Below are 20,000 nucleotides of genomic sequence, written 5' to 3'. Positions count from 1 at the left end.
CGGCTGAGGTCCTTCAGCATCTGTCGGACAAAGCTCAGGATTTTCTATGAGTCTGTTGTGGCTAATGCTATCCTCGATGTCAGCGGTCCCCGACCTTTTTTGCTCCACGGACGGTTTAATGTCTGACAATATTTTCACAGACCGACCACTAAGGTGCAACAAAATAAAACGATACGACAGAACCTGGTATTTTGTAAAGATAATAATAAACATGAATTCACTGTGTAACTTTATTAGCAGCGTCCTCCTGAAATGCACCAACATGAGAGGAACATCCTCCTCTCTGCCCCTTAATGCTCTCTGGTCGCTATGGTAACACGTAAATATTTCTTCCAAAATAAGACGCACGACTACAACACGGGAAAAGACCCAGGGAAACCGAGTTAACGACGGAAACCATAAAAACCATAAATTTTACACCCGGATCAGCTCTCACGGCCCGGTCCCAGTCCGTGACCCGGGGGTTGGGGACCGCTGTGTTGCATGCTGGGGCAGCAGGTTGAGGGTCGCAGATGCCAACAGACTGAATAGACTGATCAACAAGGCCAGTAATAGAGTGAAATGTTAATCATATATATTTAATCTCTGTAATATTCTGGATATTTATAATTGAGCTATTTGTATATATTTTGTAACTTTAACGAAACTATTAGTTGAGTCCGTTACTGCTCCGACTGTCCTGGAGCAACTGCGACCACATCATGTCCTCTGGGATCAATAAAGTATCCTGATTCTGATAAACGACCCGATCGGTGAACAGCTTCATGTCATCAGGTTAAACAGTCACACTGGATATTTCCACAGGTAGTGTTCGAGCACAGAGCAGTGGCCAGTTAGCTCAGCTGGTTAGCGTGTGGTGCTAATAACGCCACGGTCGTGGGTTCAAGCCTCATACTGGTCATGATGTGTAACTTCCAGCTCCTTCACTGCGTCTGTTTGAAGAGACGCTTTGTTTAATTTGGCCAATTATTCAGATGCTGATTAACTACAGAAAGCGGCTGCAGACACACTGAGTCTTCATCTGGGCCACTTCAGCTCAGCTGTGTCACTGACAAATGTGTTGGCCCAGGAAGAGGAAAAGCTGCTCATGAGATGCAGAGAGTTTGTGCCAGATGCAAAAGAGAAAAACACGTAGGTGTTTTTACCCCAGACATACGGGAAATGTGGGTCACAGTCAAGCAACACTCAGTGGTGTGTGTGAAAACACAACATCGTCTATCAGAGTAAAAATAACCTGTAGTGAGTGTTTCAGGCTGAAGCCTGTGCTGCAGATACCTGCTTCCTGTGTCAGCTTGGAGCTCGTCACGTATTCTGCAAACTCCACTGAAGGACAGAAAGTCAGTGATTCAGATTCATGCATGACACACTCCACAGTGTCAGAGCTGTGGACAAACACGTTAATCTCATTTCATGACATTAAATAACGGATCGCTTATTACAGACAATACTTCCTATCAAAGAGAAGACATCAAACTCGATCTCGCACACTTTCTTTCATACAGGGATCTCTGAGATCTCCGTCTTGGAGACACTTTGAGGAATCAAACAATCAGAGTAAAGCAGGACGGCTCCATCGGGCCTCCCTGAAACAACATCCTCACCACACGGAGGAACATCAGCACACATGAGAAGAGGCTGAACGCTAAAAACATGCACATATGAGTAGAAGCAGTAATCTGAGCCTGACTCACCGGAGCTCTCCTCAGTCTGACGCTCGGCCAGCAGAACTGCAACAGGAAACAAAACCACCATCATCATCGTCTTTATCTTTTACCACAAACTTCCAACCATCGTGGTTTCTGCCCTCACATGCTGCTGTCTCACCTCCAGTGGTGTCAATCGTGTTGGCTTCATCGCCTGAAGAAGAGGACGAGAAAAAGAGCGATTAACAGGAAGTAACGTTTAGTGACATCACAGAGAGACAGAGGCCGCTCACCGTAAGGACCGATGCTTTCCCGAGGATCATCTACGACAAACAAAGACACAGACGTCACTATGATTGTTCGTGATCACGTGGTCACACACGCCCAAAATACTTTAAGTAATCTAATTACATCCAGGAAAGTAAGTACAGAGTGAAATGTCACATTTATGTAAGCTGGCCGAATGAAACGTACTCGTTTAGATCAATCACACTTTCCTTCATTATGAAGTTTAAGAAGTAAACTTTTGATATGTTTCAGCTGCTTTAACTCAAAATGATTCCTTCACGAGTTTGAAGATCTGACAACAGATTCGCTCTGTTCCTTAATCTGGACACGATTCACTAATCGATCCTCTCAGTTTATCAATCATCTCATTTCTGGGTCTCCACATGCTGTCAGCTAGTTTGAGGAAAAAGGACAGTTTTCCATTTCGGGGCATTTTTGAAGGACCTCCATACACATCACCATCTGTCCCATATATCCTCCCTTTCACCTCCATCTTTAAACCTCCACCCTGACCCTCCACCCGCTCGAGAAGAATAAGAAACCTTTTTTTAAACCCGCCTGGTTGTTTAACTGACCTGGTACAAAGCTGTCCTCTGCTGGCGGAGGGAGGGGCACAGCAGCTAGAGGTGGAGAATCAGTAAAATGAGTTAAAGCACACACACACACACACAGACACACACACACACACAGACACAGACACACACACACACACACACACACACAAAGATGTGTGGAAGAGGCAGAAGTGTGAGCTGTCTGAAGTCACTCGCTCCACTGTAGTCTTAATAAACTCCAAATATGAAACAAGCCTCATGCCTGATGAAACGAACAGGACAGAAGCTCACTACCCAAGCACGGCGTCCCATCATGCATTGCACTGAAGGAATAAATGCAGAGAAGAAGAAGCAGAGCAGCGATGCAGCGTCCCTTCACTCCTCCAGCAGAGGGCGACCTGCCACATCTGGACTGTAGCAGCTACGAGGTCACGAACAACAAGATGAATGGGTGGCAGGTGTGTGGCGGCTCTTTTAACCTGCTGGGTGGATATCCTGGTCTGGAGCCGATTATCTCTCCAGAGTTTGGCTTAAAAAACAACAAAGTGTGACATTTTCATCGATCTCTCATTTGCAGTCCGCCTTAACTTCGATACAGAGTCTGCCCAGAAGGAGTGTGCTTCATAGAGCCTAACATGAACGACAGTTACAGCGCTGCAGTCTGCATCAGGCTGCAGCCAGCCCTGATACTAAACGTGGCAGGTTTAAGTTTCAGAGCTCTAACGTGCAGCAGTCATTAAACAGCAGCAAAACAAAGACTCTTTCTGTTGCTCTCATGTCTCTGACTTAAGCACAGCTCATTCTATTCACTTTGGGTCTAATGATCGGCTAAACGCCTGCTCAGTGCCTGAAGCAGAGACACAGAAGATAACCATCACTGCCATAACTGCCATCTAAAAGTCTAGTTTTAGGTTCTGTTAAGCCGGCCTGTTCCTTCAATGCTGAACACATTATTTAAAAACCCCTGGAGGACTGAAGTCACAGAGCTCACTAATAAACTTCTGCGTGTGCTTCAAAGCTGCACAGGGAGCAGCGCTCCACTGATGCACTCAGAGCTTTGTTTGATTACATCTTTTTAAAAGCTACAATCCAGGAAAGTGACACAAAAAGCAAATATTCAACAGAAAATGGTGTCAGTCAGTGATAACTGCTGTGTTTTTGTTCTTCATATTAACGTGTGAAATGTAAACAGAAATACAGATGCAGGCGTGAACATGTCATCATCCAGAGGCAGAAGGAGAGGGTGGAGGCATGCAGCAGCAGCAGCAGCAGCAGCAGCAGCAGCACCAACCTTGGATTTCAGATTCCACATCCTGAGATCCAGAAGCTGGACCAACCACACACACACACACACACACACACACACACACACAGAGAAAGAAGCCATAATGTTACCATCATGACATCAACAGGTGAGGGAGCCAATCAGTGACCTCACAGGTGTGTGGGGCAGCAGGTAACGTGAGCATTCAGACTCATACAGGTGCTGTGGATACGACGCGGCCACACACAGAGCAGCTTCACTTTCAGCCACGTGGAGTCGACTACATGCTTTTATATTTTGTGTTTGTCGCTCTGTCAGTCAGGTTAGTCCTCATGTGACAAACTCTTCAGAGACCTGCAGGTCTGGACCTTAAACCTTATTTTATTCTATCACCAGCTCAAACACTTTGTATGACTGATCTGCTGCTCCCAAACTTATTTCTCCTTCAGGTGACTGGACTGAATTTGTCCTTCATTCAGCAGACTTGCTCACGCGTACCTGATTCGCTCTGTCTGGGCGGAGTCACGGATGGCGCGGCCTCTGTCGGCTCGACGTCTCGCGGCTCTGCAGCTTGCTGATTGGCTGTTTCAGGCTTGATGGTTTCTTCAGTTTTTAACACTTAAAGTTTACAGGATAAAAAGAGGAATGACTGAAGTAAGATTAAAACATGCTCAGTGTAAGCATCATGTGTGATTTATGACAGGTAAAAGCAGACAGTGATTATATTCTGAACACCCGTCAGAAGTCCAACATCCTCCTCCATCCTTTCAAATCCAGGTTAGAATCCAGGTAAGGAAGCCGCTGAGCATCACAAACGGCAGGACTATGATGTTTAGGAGCATTTATTTCAAGTCAGGTTCTATTTAGTCAAGCATTAAATAGACGCGCTTCCACTTATCAGGGTTGCTGGAGCTTATCGCAGCTGTCATAGGGCGAGAGGCGGGTACATCCTGGACAGCTCGCCAGTCTGTCGCAGGGCTGACACACAGAGGCAGGACAGCACAGGACTGAGCGTCACCAAAAACACTGGAAGCAGATTTATTTATCCATTAAACTCATTTACTGGTTTTAGAGGTACTTTTGTAAATTAATGTTTAACGTCTGTCCAAATGAACTAAACCATAAACAGCATGCATGTATTATAGTAAAGAGTTATCTACTGAAGTTGAACTAGTGCCAGGCTGTACTTCCATGTAATACCAGTTTGTACCACAAGATGGAGCAAAAAGGTGAAAAAGTTGAAAACTAAGTTGAACAAATGTGTTTTTAAAGGAAAAACAAGAGTTTGTTGATGCTTTCTGACTTCCATTTTGATACAATTTAACTCTGTACAATTTTTAATTCTCACAGATTTATAAAAATTGTGACGTTTGAAGTTTTTTCCGACTTTGAAGTGGAGAAAAAATAAGAAATAGCAGAAGTGTCTGTTTGTCCTGTCATCCGGTCTGCACAGGAAACCGTTTTTGTTCCATGCAAGTGTGAAATCAGCTTCATCCTGTTTGCGCCTTTCACAATAAAAGCCTCTATCTCCACATAAGATGTTTTAGGAAAGTATTTACCACGGCGTCTGAGATAAACATTTGACTTCAGAAACATAATTATTGCCAGTCATGAATTTGGCCCGTACGGGGGTCGAACCCGTGACCTTGGCGTTATTAGCACCATGCTCTAACCTGCTGAGCTAACCGGCCACAGCAGTGTAGAGCTGACAAGACAAAATGACTTAAACCGAATCACTCAGACTCTAATGGCTGTGAATACTAGAAACCTATTAAACAAACTCCTGATCGCTGAACAAAAATACAAAAAACACTGCACTGGCTGTAAAAAAAAAAAGGCATAATTATTCATTAAATAGTGTAGTAAAATAATTAAAGATAAACTTATACAAAGTGTGGCTTTCATTCAATATTTCCTTCAAAATTTCTGCATTTAAGGAACCAAAAACCAAAGCCAGATCATCTAAGTGCAAAAGTTAGATTAAAGATCTCTTTCAATAAATAAAACGTATATTTCTCTATAATACTGATGTCAACGTGAACATAATAAAAAGACATCAGTAGTTCAGCAATTTTAAACAATAGCAAAGAAAATGAGCGGTGACAGGAAGTACGCTGAGAACAAATCAGGTTTCCAGCAGAGCTCAGACACTAGCAGACTGGTTGTACTGGGCAGCTCCCACTGTGGAGGAGCTCCAGGGTGGAACTGATATAGAACTTCAGTGTGAAGCCGGTCAGGCTTTGTTGGCAGGACACAGAGACGCTCGCAGGTCCAAATCCACAGGTGGGAATCAGGTCAGCTCCCAGGAGGTTTTCTCAGGTATCAGAAGAGAGTCAGCAGAGCCAGAGGGTGGGTGTGTGTGTGTGTGTGTGTGTGTGTGTGTGTGTGTGTGTGTGTGTGTGTGTGTGTGTGTGTGTGTGTGTGTGTGTGTGTGTGTGTGTGTGTGTGTATAAACTTACCTGTTTGCTTCTCAGGTGTGTCTCCTACATGCAGCCTCTTTGCTTCTTTCAGTCCTGTTCAGTGTTCAGGATATAAATGTTTTAAAGACCACGCCAAGTTATTTACAGCTTTTTATTTGACAATTAAACGTAAAGCGAGCTCTCGTAAAACAGCGCCTTTCCTTCCAGATCTGATGAAATGTTAAATAACTGTTTACAAATCAGCTTTAAAGACTCGTTTAGACCATAATAAGCTTTTAAAAATCTCTGTATTTCTGATTTAAGGCCAACAATGAGGGACGACTGATGTGAAAAAGTAGATATGTACACATGGGAAACTTAAGGAAAAATGGTTCTCGTCCCTTTGAGAGTAGCATACATAAAAACCAGACTGCAGCACTCAGAGAAGAAGATGGGACATAGCAGAAGGAGGAAGCTCTGAATTGTGTGAACTTTATATAAACCTGATTTGGTCTACAGCCAAGTGTGACAGTGCCTTTAAAAACAAAAAGCGGGGTTTCGTTTTTAAGACGTTTAACCGACAGCAGCAGGGAGCTCGGGAGCGCCAGCACCCCGATAATCTTCCTGTGGAAGGAAATCTGAGCTGATAGGATCGAAGCAGCAAGCACACGGTGAGCACAGAAGGAAGCAGTGGTGGCTCGAGATAGCACTGAGCAGAGGAAGAGGGATTCTGCCCTCGTTGTTAATGCTCAACAGGCTTTGCTGTTGGACTGTTGGGGATGTTTGCATGTATTTTGGTTATGGAAAAAAACCCCTCTCTGCACCAAGCAGAGACCTCCAGGGTCTGCAAGGCTTCACCTCAGCTAATCGAAGACCCTGAAGTGGACTTTTGGACCATGTTGATGCTCTTGGAGCCTTTTAATGACGCTACCTGACCAATAACATGCTGTGCTGCAGTGAGGTTATTGTACTAACAGACCATCCAAGAAGTCTGAGCTCCAGCTTTGATGAAAGAAATAAGTGTGATGCTTCCACAAATTCTCTGGATGCACTTGATAACCCAACTCCAGCCTCCTGCCCAACCTGAGACCACCTCCACTCCCTTTAAATAGCACATACACCTGCTCTGTGTAGGGACTGAACCCATAACATTGCCATTACTAGCACCACGCTCTATCCCACAGAGCTAACAATAGCTTACACGAAAGAGGCTTTAACCAACAGGAAAGGAAGCACAGAGAACAAGTAAAAGCTCTCCACTTTGCCTATATGGGAGTCAAACCTGTGACCTTGTCAGAGTCAGACCTATTTGTCCAGCTGACCTCCATGTTGTTTTTTTGGTGCTGGAAGGAGACACAGCTTCACAGAAGCATCAGTAGGTTGGTTAGCAAGATGCTAACATGTTCATCCGTAACAACACAAACCTAGTCGGCATAAAAGACATGAAACTTTGGCCCGTACGGGGGTCGACCCCGTGACCTCGGCGTTATTAGCACCACGCTCTAACCAGCTGAGCTAACCGGCCACCCTGCAAAGCAGCAATGAAATGAAATGTGTTGTTTCGTTATTGATAATCAAGCAAGTGAGAATAAGTCAAACAGCTTGCTTTCTACTGCCATTAAACAGAGAGAGGTAATGAAACAAACGGGGTTTAAAAAAATTACACGAGTCTTTGTGTCTCTAAAAATGAACTCATATTGTAGCTTTTTCATTTTTATTAAACCACGAGAAAGAAACCATCTTAATGTGATGAGCGGGATTTATTCAGCAAACATTTTCTCACATTTTGGAGGAAAAACAAAATAATTTCAGAGGCTGTGAAAGTTTCTTTATTCAGCTCACGACACGTGACTTCCTGATGCTTCGTCACTACACAACAGTTATTACAGGTTATTTTAAAAGCCGGTGTCCTCGAACATCCTTCACCACTTAGATCCACTACATGACTTTGAACTAAAGCTCAACACTTACAATTCAGACGCCTTATACTGGCTCTCATCCTTTGAGCAAAAAACATGATAAGAAAAACCATAAATGTCACATCATCAACCAAAGTCTCATAAAAATGAGAAAAACAAAGACAACATAAATCTCATGAAACTGGCCTTTTGAAAATCGGCCTGTTTGAAGAGGTCTGCAGCACTGAAAGAGCAGCAGTAACACAAGGGAAACAATCTGTGGGCCACATCTGTAGATTAATGGTGAATTTGCCCTGAAGCCACGCTACTGCTTTCTGTGCATCAAATACAGTCATGTGTGAGTGGTTTGGCTTGAAATACTAATTTCTAGTTCACCACAGTTCCAGCTGTGTGGTGTCTGTATCACAGTTAAGACTGAAGACTCTGGTTTGAGCCCTTAATGAAGGTGTAATGTCCTGTAACTTTGTGAATGAGCAACAGAAGCAGAACACGTTGGAGGGAAAACATTTTAAACCTCTGTTGGGGATAAAACTTGAAGAGGGGTTTTTAATCAGATTGTCCGTTTGTATTTATTTAATTTACAAAGGAGACTCAAAACAACTGCCTGGATTGCAAAGTGTGTTCAGACTTGTGTTCAGCATCGTCTTTGCTGGGTGGTTACAAGACCTTCAAACCCCACCGAGTAGCTTTTCATCCGTTTCCCGAATATGGGAGCTGAGGCTGGCAAATCAGAGCCATGACCATTTGTGAGGTCATCACTTTGTGCCGTGAGGCATTTTCTTCTTCTCTTCTAAGACGCTCTTCTCTCTCCTGACCGCCGTCATGGTCACTCTCTCAGTTATCTCACCTTTCACCTGCGAACTGTTCAGCTTCCTCTCCAGTAGCACTCGTCTCTTTAAGCCATTTCCTTGTCTCACCACGCCCTCTTTCGCCAGCCGCTCCACCTCCATCTTCTCCTTTTCAGTTTTCTCCCGCTCTAGCTTCATCTTCGCTGCCCTCTCCAGTCTTTCCCGTTCCATCCTCTCCCTCTCGTTTCTCTCTGTCGTTTCTTTTTCTACTCTTTCTCGCTCTAATTTCTCCTTATCCTGTGCGACTCTTGCCCTTTCTTTGGCTAAGCGCTCCTTCTCTATCCTTTCCTTGTCTATCTTTTCTCTGGCGAGTCTGTCTCTTTCCTTAACAAGCCGTTCCCTTTCCAGTCTTTCTTTTTCTGCTTTCTCCTTGGCGATCTTCTCTTTCTCAAGTCGTTCCTTTTCTTTGGCGATCCATTGTCTCTCCAATCTTTCCTTCTCCGCCTTCTCCTTCGCAATCCTTTCTTTTTCCAATCTTTCCTTCTCCTTGGCGATCCGTTCCCTCTCCAATCTTTCCCTTTCTGCCTTCTCTTTGGCGATCCTTTCTTTCTCTAGTCTTTCCTTCTCCTTGGCGATCCTTTCTTTCTCTAGTCTTTCCTTGGCGATCCTTTCTTTCTCTAGTCTTTCCTTGGCGATCCTTTCTTTCTCTAGTCTTTCCTTGGCGATCCTTTCTTTCTCTAGTCTTTCCTTGGCGATCCTTTCTTTCTCTAGTCTTTCCTTGGCGATCCTTTCTTTCTCTAGTCTTTCCTTCTCCTTGGCGATCCTTTCTTTCTCTAGTCTTTCCTTGGCGATCCTTTCTTTCTCTAGTCTTTCCTTTTCCTTGGCGATCCTTTCTTTCTCTAGTCTTTCCTTCTCCTTGGCGATCCTTTCTTTCTCTAGTCTTTCCTTGGCGACCCTTTCTTTCTCTAGTCTTTCCTTTTCCTTGGCGACCCTTTCTTTCTCTAGTCTTTCCTTCTCCTTGGCGATCCTTTCTTTCTCTAGTCTTTCCTTGGCGACCCTTTCTTTCTCTAGTCTTTCCTTCTCCTTGGCGATCCTTTCTTTCTCTAGTCTTTCCTTGGCGATCCTTTCTTTCTCTAGTCTTTCCTTCTCCTTGGCGATCCTTTCTTTCTCTAGTCTTTCCTTGGCGATCCTTTCTTTCTCTAGTCTTTCCTTCTCCTTGGCGACCCTTTCTTTCTCTAGTCTTTCCTTGGCGACCCTTTCTTTCTCTAGTCTTTCCTTCTCCTTGGCGACCCTTTCTTTCTCTAGTCTTTCCTTGGCGACCCTTTCCTTCTCAAGTCTCTCCCTTTCTAATCTTTCCCTCTCTGCCTTCTCCCGCTCTGTTCTCTCTCTTTCTTTGGCAATGCGTTCCCTCTCAAGCCTTTCCTTTTCAGCCCTCTCGCTTTCCACTCTTTCTTTCTCCTGTTTCTCCCTCTCTGCCTTTTCCCTCTCCACCCTCTCTTTCTCCATTCTTTCCTTTTCTTCTCTAGCTGCCTTTTCTTTAGCAAGCCTCTCCATTTCCAGTCTCTCTTTTTCTGCCTTCTCTTGAGCTAACCTTTCTCTCTCAGCTTTCTCCTTGGCTTCCTTTTCCAGCTTGTCCTTCTCAATCTTTTCCTTTTCTATCCTCTCCTTCTCCAATCTCTCCTTTTCCAACCTCTCTGCCTCCTTTCTCCTCTCTTCACTTTCCCTCTCCTGTCTGAGTTGCTCCTCAGCCACCTCCAGCTCCTTCTTCTTCAGCACCCAGACTGCCTCCCTTGCTTCCTCCTCTTGGGTGAGAAAAGCCCTAATCTCAGCCACTGCGATGCGAGCGATCCTCTTGGCCTCCATCTTCTCATGGATCGTCCTCAACTCGTTCTTCAGAGTCGAACGCAGCATGGCGCCTCGGACGACGTGGTCTGAGGCTTGAGGTGAAAAGTCTTAAGATTACTGTCCACATGCTCACCACTACGACTCATTAGTGTGCTGGCACACAGCAACCAAGGAAATGTTAGAGATGCAGGGGAGATGTTAGGGTCAATTTAAAAGCCACACAAATGGGGTCGACTGTTTAAGACTTAGGATTATGTTGCTTTTACAAAACATCCACAGAGTTCAATTTATTAGAATCAAGGATTAAATTATCCCTGTGAAGAACTCGTCAGTGTGTACGACGTGAGACTCGTGAAAATCAAACTTTATCCGATTTAAATTTGGCTGATTTCACCTTCATGGTCGTTGCTTTCCTACCTCTGGGCAGCTTCCACTACTGCTGGTATTTCCTGTTCTGACCGCTTGTACTTTCTCCACTGTCTCAAAACAGCAAAATCTTCAACTTCATCTTGTGGAAGAGAACAAATTAATAGGGACAATTCTGGCGAGGTGTGGTGAGGCTACAGCTCCAGAGAGTGTAGGTGGGTAACATCTTAGAGGCAGAAATAAAAAAACAGTCGATTCGTCACACAGATTCCTAGTTCAGGCGTTTTCCTCTGAATGTTCTTCAGTTTAAAGAGTCGGGACTTTACAGTAAAGTCTGTCTGAATAGTCTTTCTCTGGGAGTTTAATTTCATGGCGCGCAAGTTGAAAAATGAAATAAAAAGTCTTGCTCGTGACGGACTAGCTTTGGGCTCGGACACAATAGACTCTGAGTCAGAATAGCTCTTTTAGTCTCTTGGTTGTAGCCAGAGACCCAGAATCAGAATCAGAATCAGAATACTTTATTCATCCCGAGGGAAATTAGCAGTCATCACCATCTTTGCTCTACGACATGAAATTTGGGTTAGAGTTGGAGGACTGCGGTGAAATCACAGACAGGAGAGGGCAAGTAGCCACTTGCAGGGATGTCCAGTGATGGAAACCGTCCAGGGGTGCAAGGGAAGATAACCTTGAAGCTGATATCAGCCAAATTTTAAATGACTAAAGGGGCGACCACGATAGGTATAACTGACTGTGAGTCACAGCGGATATTCGAGGCTCCGGTGTTTACTATCCTAGCATGGGTTAACTAATGGCACCCTTTGCTGTCACTGGCAGTTGCTTCAATCACTTACGCCCCTAAAATTCACACTTTCTGCATTCTTTAGTTATAAAATTATACACAGTACAGGACACTCTGGACATGCAGTCGGCAGGTTTTAGTACCTCGAGTCGTGTTCTTCTTCTCAGTAGCCTCTCCTGTAACCTCTACTAATAATACACAGAAGGAAAAACAGCCCATGACACACAGCAGTACCACAAATTCAGGCACAAACCCACACAGAGGGATCACTACCTTCTGGGAGTTTAACCTCAGCATCAGTGGCCATTAACACCTCATCTTCTATGAGGACAAACAAATCAGAGAGTTTGATAGTGAAGGTCTACTTGCTGATAACAGAAAGCCAAACTAGCACAGCAAGCGGTGCAAACAACAAAAACTTGACAATAAAAGAAAACAGCGGCGATTTCAGGCGTCTCAGAGTGACTTCTGGCACAGAGTCTCTCTTTTGACTCTGGTTTGGTTATTCTGACTGAAACTAACATTTCTGAGCTTCATGCCTCACTGGTCTGAAATAACTTCAGTGATCTTGTAACACTTCAGTCAAAGCTGAGGATGTATCCACAACTTTTACTCGAGATAAACACTCTCAAACACGTAAAAACATTACTGTATTTAATGGTATTAGTGTATTTCAGAAGCACAAACAGAGCCACTAAACAAAGTCATGAACGACCTCACTCTGTAACAAAAAGGCAGACAGTTAGAGAGTTAAGGCTGTTATGGGCTCAGTTAGTCACTCAGCATCAAACGGAGTCGTGCAGATACCTTTCCTTTTCCCTCTCTTCTTCACCTCTTTCTGCTCCTCTGCAGGGTTTAGGAAGCAGACACACCTGTCAGGTGAGCGCACGGCAGGCTGTGAGCTCACACAAACACAGTCTCTGTACACTACCTTTCCTCAGCCTGTCTCTCCTCACAGCATGGCCTTTTAACTTCTTATCATCTGAACCGATGCACAGAATAAAAGGAAGGTAAACACAATCAGCTGTGACAAAAACAAATAAACAAATTATGCTCGTGCAGGTTTTTCCTGCACAGACGAAGTTTGTTGAACCTTAGGAGGAATCAGACCGAGATCTTAACAGGTTGTCTGCGAAGGTTCTCAGTCACCCAGGTCATCATCGTAGTCTAAGGAGCTCGGAAAGAAAAGCGTCTGGACTTCTTTAGTTTTGTTGAAGACGTTTCATGCGAGAAGCTTCTTCAGCTCTAAGAGCAGCTGGTGGAGAGTCCCAGGATTTAAGCCCTAAAGAAGTCCAGATGCTTTTCTTTCCAAGCTCTTTAGACTATCTGAACAGGTTGTTAATCAGACTTTCAGTCATGCATAAAAGACATTTACAATTCAAGTTTCCATAAATAACAGGACTATTTAAAGACACTGCTGTTAAATGAGACAACAAAAATCGATTCAGGACATCATCCTTATGTTTCACTCCCTAAAAGCAAATTATAACTGAGGTGAAGATGCTCTTATGCTTTCTTTACAACACCATATAATACGAAGGTTTGAAGTTCAAACACTTACAAGTTTAGATTTTAGAAAAATTCATATAGTAACTGTTTAATCTGTTCACCGTCCACATTTTTTGTTGATAATTGGCGAAGCCTAGATGTACGAGGCCACCGTATAGAAAAGAATTAATGCGTCTTTGATCTGATCTGCACTTTATTACTCATCACAGGTGACCTGCATCCTCTAGGTCAGTGTTTCCCAACCACTGTGCCGTGGCACATAGGTGTGCCGTGAGAAATGATTAGTTGGTGATTAGTACTCTCAGTGACCAGCGTGAGTGACAGGCAGAACAATTACATTCTCTTCCACTAGAGGGCAGTACAGCTACTGACCCAGATGAAGGCCCTAACTTGGGTAGTGGTCAGAAAAAAGCAAAAAAGGTACACTGGGGACAAACCGAGCCAATTCTGCGGCGCCTGATCCGTGGGGGGAAACGATCAGTATGCTGTTTGTGACATTTTTGCTCAGCGGTGTACAGTGTGATTTTTCTAATGTGAAATATGTGCCGTGGCTCCAAAAAGTTGGGAAACACTGCTCTAATCGTCTGCAGCTTTGAACACAACAAAGCCCAAAAAGTGATCCAAAGGTCAGAGGTGAGAGGTCAAACATAAGATGTGCACATTAGTGTTTTACAGGCAGAGAAATATAAATGTTGTTAAAATGCACAAAGTGTTAATAAGAAAAGCACACAAGCAGCGGCTGATGACCACCTGATAGCTGACGTTAGGTTAACTGAAGCCAGATTAGGTGACGATATCGGGCTATGTTGAGCCTGCTGTGCAGTGCAGGCATCAGAGGCAGCATCTGACCAATCAGAAACATGGACGTGTCTGCAGAGCGACCGACTCTCCAAACAAAGACAGAAGCAGCGTGTGTGCATCATGTATATTAATAAAGTTTATTTAAAGCCAGGAAGGGCTGTAAGCTGACAGAGTCATTATTATCACAGCTCTCGTGATGACACAGTTACAGCTAAAATGACATTAATGAATGTGAGATATTAGTGACTTAACCCTTTAAGACCTACCATAGAACCAAGTCCGCCAGAGCTTATATTATAGTTTTACATGCTGTGGAGCCATTTTTGGAAGCATTTCAAGTTGCTATACATCAATACAACAATTATAGCCCAGATTTTAATAATATGTCTGCATTAAGTGCATAGAAATTACATAAATTGTAAAAAAGTGCAATAAACTACAAAAAAATTGAAAAGCGTTTTTTGTTTTTTTAACATATATTTGTAGTTAGAGAAATTTAAGAGGCTTATCCCTCAAAACTGTAAATACAAAAAAGTTGCACAAAATAGTTTCCCACCACAGGAAATTTATTTTGAGTGTCTTCATAGTTTTATTTTTGAAAGACACCAATTTTTATATAGTGCAGGAAAAACGAAAATAAATATTATACTGCAAATTTGCAAAAAAGCAGCATATGCATCAAAATAAACTATTTCCAGCAGTGCAATATGAGTCCTCAGCATCCCAGAAACGACACAGAAAGTCATAAAGTCAAAGGTAACTTTTAAAAACACCAGTATAGGCTCATGAGGCCCTGATGGTAAAAAACTACATTTCTGCGAAAATGACGTCACTTCCGGTTTCGGGCAGGTCATGGAGGACATGCGATAGTTCGCACTGACGTCTATTCCAACGTAGGAAGTGTTATGAACAGCTGATCGGATCGGCAAAGCGTGTTTCTGGAATATTATGTTTTTGTTGCTGCAAGTGCTTTTTATGCAATTTTTGCAAAGCTTTATGTGGAAGGAAACCGTGACCGAGGACAAGCTGATGGCATCAGATGTAAGTACAACTGCTCCGGTTCCATATGCAAAACAAATTATTGCGCTAGCTCACGTGGTTGCAGAGCTACCGGGATTTAAAAATAGTTACGCAAAACAGAGCGTGCCCGCTCTGACCGGCTCTAAAGGGTTAAACCTGTGCAGAGTTTAGAAAGCTGCAATCGTGCTGATGATAAATGGGGAACAAGTAAAGAGAGAAGTCAACACATACGAGCGGTAAGTGCTCTATTTTAGGATTTCATGCTGAGCTTATAGAACAGTGACCATGTTTTTACACTTAACAATCTTTGGTCCTCTTACGATCCACGCTCTGAGTTCTGAGGGGTCGTGGCAGGACTTTGGTGAGAGGTGGTGATTTCATACTAGCTGATTATCTCAGCAATAATCTGCTGTGAAGCAGGTGAGGCCAGCAGCACAAGTTACCACAAACAGCAAACCTTCTTTATAACCCTGGAAACTCCCGAGTGACCTCACAAAAGTCCGAGTTATGTTTCTGCGCCACTGGTATGAAATGACTGCAAACTGATCAATACGTAACAACGCAGAAGCACACACCACAAATAAAAACTACTCAAACTACAGATTTCTGATCAGTTTCAGCAACGTCGCCGTAAAGATTTTAAAACTGACCTGAATGAAACCACGTGATGGACGCTCACATCACACCCCTGCTTTTTGTTACCGTGTGCAGAGAAAATAATCACAACAGCTTATGGGCTCACATACATTACGCACTAATGTGTTTGTGCAGTAAGTCCAGCACTTTACGATAAAATAAGTCATAAAAGGCAAACATTTATGCTGCGTACAAAGATGAGAACATAAAGGTGAATAAAGAGGATAAACGCCCTCTGTGACATCAAAGATCGTGTCCTTGAGTTTGTATAAAACTGACCTGTGACGACAGACATTTAAGGATAACTGATTTTATATAACGCTTAGACCAAAAATGTAAACATTAATTAACAAATTAAATGACTAATATGTTGAATATTTCACTGGTAACTGCATCATAAATTATACAGAAATGAATAAAGGTGTTTATAGTTTCAGAAAACGTGACAATAATTACTTTCCCTTTTGAATAAATTTAGTCTGAATTTTTCTATTGAATTATTTTTTATTTGTTTCCCTTTGACTGGTTGTCAGTGGTGTCTTGTAGTATTTTATTTCTGTATTGTGAATTATTTACTGGCTTGTTTACTTTGTTATCCTGGCACTTTCGACCCTCCGTACGGTACAGCTACAGCACCAAAGCTCTCGCTTTGTTCGCGGTCGGTCGCTTACGTCTTCTGTCTGTTTAAAAATGTTATCATGAATGAGAGCGGAGGTAACAGCTGGGTTAAATTCAAACTCGTTATCGTCCCTAAAAATGAATTTCCTTCAGTTTTCCTCCAGTTGCCACTAGCACCTGCTTTACCGTTTGACCTCTGACCTCGCAGGACATTTTTATCTGATGGAGAAGATCTGTTAATGTCAAACAAACGAATCCCGTAGATCGATCGTTATTTGGAATCCCTTCAGCCTTCAGCTCTTCCTGCTTGTGGTGTTTCGGATTTATTAAATTAAAACTCGGACCAGTCTGCCCAATTTGGCCTCCTCCAATCATACTGGGTTACAGCACATCCCAGTCTGGTCGGGACCAGGCAGCCTCCCTACCGCCTGTGTCTCTGCTTCCTATTGGTTCTGGAGGTCCAGTATGACCCCTTTAACCTCCCCGTCATCCGAGGAGGCTGTCCCGCCCTCCTCCTCCTCCATCATCTCAGAGGCCGCTGCTTCCTCCTCCTCACCTGGCTCTAAGGGCGAGGACACTACGTCATAAAGGAAGGTGAAGAAGCCATAGATCCAATCAGAGCCCTCCTCAGCTAAAATATTAAGAACCTCCTCGAGCGACTCGGCATTCGCACTACCGCTGCCATCTTTGGTCAGGCCTGACGGAAGAGAGAGGAAGAGAAGAAAAGGGACGGGTGGAAGTGCAGAGGGATCAAAGGAGGAAATTATAAAGGAAAAGAAGTGGAAATGATGCGATGGAGGGAGGATGGACGGGGGGAGTAAACTGGAACAAAAAAGTGTGGTAAAATAAATAAATACAGGGTGATGAGACGGGACAAGAGAAAGATAGTGAGTTAAAGATGAATTATAGACATTTAATAAAGATTTTACTTCCTGTCTCAACCACGTCAGATGACCTCTGACACGACGTCCGCTCAATAAAAACGAACAGAGGCGGCCACGTTCCTGCTAAGACTACTTCAAACACGACATCTATAACACAGCTTCCCATTAAGACTTCATACTGCCAGCGGATGCTATCAACACTCTGTTGTTATTTACAGGAGGTTGCAATACTTGCCTGGCCCTATCAAAACACAGACTCAATACATTTCTTATTTCCGGTCATTTATCACCTGTTCAAACTCTGGATGTTTATTTTTAACAAAGTTTCAAACAATGAGTTGGCAGATTGATCTAAACACTCAGGTTCAAGCTGTTTTTTCTATTCTTAGATCTGTGTGATGTCACAAGGAGGGTTTTACCTGATATGGTCATTTCACACAAGCCCCACCCACATTGCTTAAAGGAAGCAGATACTATGGCTCAGATCAGACATAAGATGAACTGATGGGGTTGCCCACAGCCCAGACAAAGAAGGATTATTCTAAACTGGGAATCATGCAAAGCTGCCGTGGTAGAGTCTGAAAACACCACCTCCTGTTTGCACTCTCGGTTACTGTCTTCAGTTTACTGGCAACAAAACCTAAAAAAGTAAAAGCTCTCGGCCTCATAAATAATAAGATCATCTTTGAAGTGAAAGACAGAGCAGAAAACTGATCTTTGAGATACATAAACAGGTTTCAAATGAAAACTTCCGCTTTTGTTGAAGGTAATGACAGTTGTTGAGAAACTCAAAGAAAAGTGTCCAAAAAAAAAAAGCTTCAAATCATGGAAACAGAAAACGATGCCTGCAGCAGATCCATTTCTACCTGAAGATCAGAGGCGGGCTGTGCTGTGGTTGGTTTAAACACTCGTTTTCAAACTGGAGACAGCTGCGTAATGAAGCCGCTCTAGTAGCCACAAATGTTCACAATCCTGTCGAGGTTTTGTAAAAGCAGCGTAACACTAAGTGCTAAATCTGAACCAGTGAAATAATGAACGGTGTTTAAGGCCCGTCTGAGACCTCAACACACTAAATTTAAGTAGAAGTGAGGGAACATGGTCTGGTTTTCTAGTTCTACTTAGGTATGGAAATATTCAACAGTGTCCCTTCAGCACTCTGATCATTGATGTTCTCTGTTTATTGTGCAGGATTTGTGAAACTCCTTGGCTTTACAGAACGTTTATCCTTCCATCCATTTTCTCCGTATGTTGTTCGAGGTCATGGTGGCAGCGAGCTGAGCCTCCCTTTCCTTGACCTCTCCTTGGACACACCCTTCAGCGGTCCCAAGCCCTCTGAGACACATAATCTCTCCAGTGCGCCCCGTGGTCTCCACCCAGTAAGACTTGAGCGAACCACCCAATCTTAGAAGTGTCCAGCAGCAGCAGCTCGAGCCAGAGCGTCTACCGAACGACCCTCTGTCTCAGAGAAAGGCTGAAGGGCTGCTGTGCCAGCTTTCTGTGGCTTAGGGATTCGTAATAATATGCATATGTAATGTATAACTTAACCATGAAAGAGGAAGTAGAACTATGACAACGTACCAAAAGGCCAATTCTTATAACATCCAGATGTTCAGCTGATGTCTGTTTACTAATTACTTGAAGAAGCTTGACCATGACGTCCTGCTCTCATGTGGGAAAAGCCTACCTCACTTTCTCTTCATGCTGGCGATCCAACCCTTACTGACTGTCTCATTTTTTCCCAACCAACCAGCCGACAATCAAAACTTTGCGCCGCGTAACTACACCCTGAAACATGACAACACGCCTGCTGTGTCTCACGACCGTTTCAGACCTTCCTCTCTTGATTTATAAATTCATACTTGACAGATTTTAGCAACGACCTGCAGGGACACTGATACAGTAGATCAGGCACTTCTCTGTGCCAGCGATGGACATTTAAACTGTCAGAACCCTGAGCTGCAGCTCATTTTCATTTATTTTTATTGCAGTTCTGCAGTCGTCTTTATATTTGCATGCTTCCCCTGTTTCACAGCACCGTCTCTCAGGGTTTTTTCCTCCATTAGCAATGGACTCGTGGCCCACACACTTTCATCTCTGAGCATCTCGTCTGCGTTTGCAGTCACGCTGCTGACTCTGTGTTAAACCTGAGCTTTGTGGCTTCCTGTGATGCTTCAGCTGGTTTTAAGCTCAGTTTATGTTCGACGGGTTAATCTCTGAATCCGAGGCACTGTCACACGTCTGTAAACCACATCAGGCAGGCAGAAAAGCGGGCAGCAAACAGCAAAATTAAAGCAGACTTGCCAAGCAGAACTTTGGCGTCCTCCACGTCAAAGTCTCCGTCTCCGTCTGTGTCGTAGGCCGTCAGTTTACCTGGAGGAGGAAGAGGAGATGAAGTTCAACCAACAAATTCTGAAAAACACGAAAATGTTTGTGCATGCAGCTACCAGAGTCAACTGCAACACTTTAAAGTTCTCTGTGTCTCATATTTTCTATGTGCCGCTCGTCTTGGATCGTACTGAATAAAACTTTAAGCCCTTGTTGTAAATTTTGGTTATTCTAAGAGTCGGATTCAAAGCGCCAGAAAAAAAAGAAAGGAAGGAAAAATGCTGGTCTCTGTGCTGGCATCACGGTGGCTACATCTGTGTCCATCCATGGTTTGCATTCACC

The 20,000-nt window shown here is 43.6% G+C and overlaps 1 protein-coding gene and 3 non-coding genes across 13 annotated transcripts in view; 1 reads left to right on the top strand and 3 right to left on the bottom strand.

Moving 5' to 3' along the window:
* The window catches only part of unm_hu7910 (un-named hu7910), a 44,944-nt gene that overhangs the window by 10,084 nt on the left and 14,860 nt on the right, over positions 1-20,000 (bottom strand). For 4 of the 10 annotated variants that reach the window (XM_085468835.1, XM_085468838.1, XM_085468839.1 and 1 more), the window contains 6 exons: positions 19,635-19,703; positions 12,797-12,847; positions 12,673-12,711; positions 12,139-12,186; positions 12,009-12,053; positions 6,269-10,792 (listed from right to left, as the gene is read on the bottom strand). In XM_085468835.1, the coding sequence (XP_085324961.1) occupies positions 8,823-10,792; positions 12,009-12,053; positions 12,139-12,186; positions 12,673-12,711; positions 12,797-12,847; positions 19,635-19,703 (2,222 nt within the window). In that variant the 3' untranslated portion in view covers positions 6,269-8,822. The other 6 variants (XM_085468840.1, XM_085468845.1, XM_085468843.1 and 3 more) reach the window with 5 other exon arrangements.
* On the top strand, positions 828-901 carry trnai-aau (transfer RNA isoleucine (anticodon AAU)). Its single transcript has one exon. It is a non-coding gene; the product is annotated as a tRNA-Ile (tRNA).
* On the bottom strand, positions 5,367-5,440 carry trnai-aau (transfer RNA isoleucine (anticodon AAU)). Its single transcript has one exon. It is a non-coding gene; the product is annotated as a tRNA-Ile (tRNA).
* trnai-aau (transfer RNA isoleucine (anticodon AAU)) lies at positions 7,600-7,673 on the bottom strand. The gene has a single exon. It is a non-coding gene; the product is annotated as a tRNA-Ile (tRNA).

This window comes from Copadichromis virginalis, linkage group LG9 (assembly GCF_057382275.1).
Source record: "Copadichromis virginalis isolate Kocher_CV1m ecotype Utaka linkage group LG9, C_Virginalis_male_GT1.1, whole genome shotgun sequence".
NCBI lineage: Eukaryota > Metazoa > Chordata > Actinopteri > Cichliformes > Cichlidae > Copadichromis > Copadichromis virginalis.
This window is presented reverse-complemented; position numbering and strand designations above follow the sequence as displayed.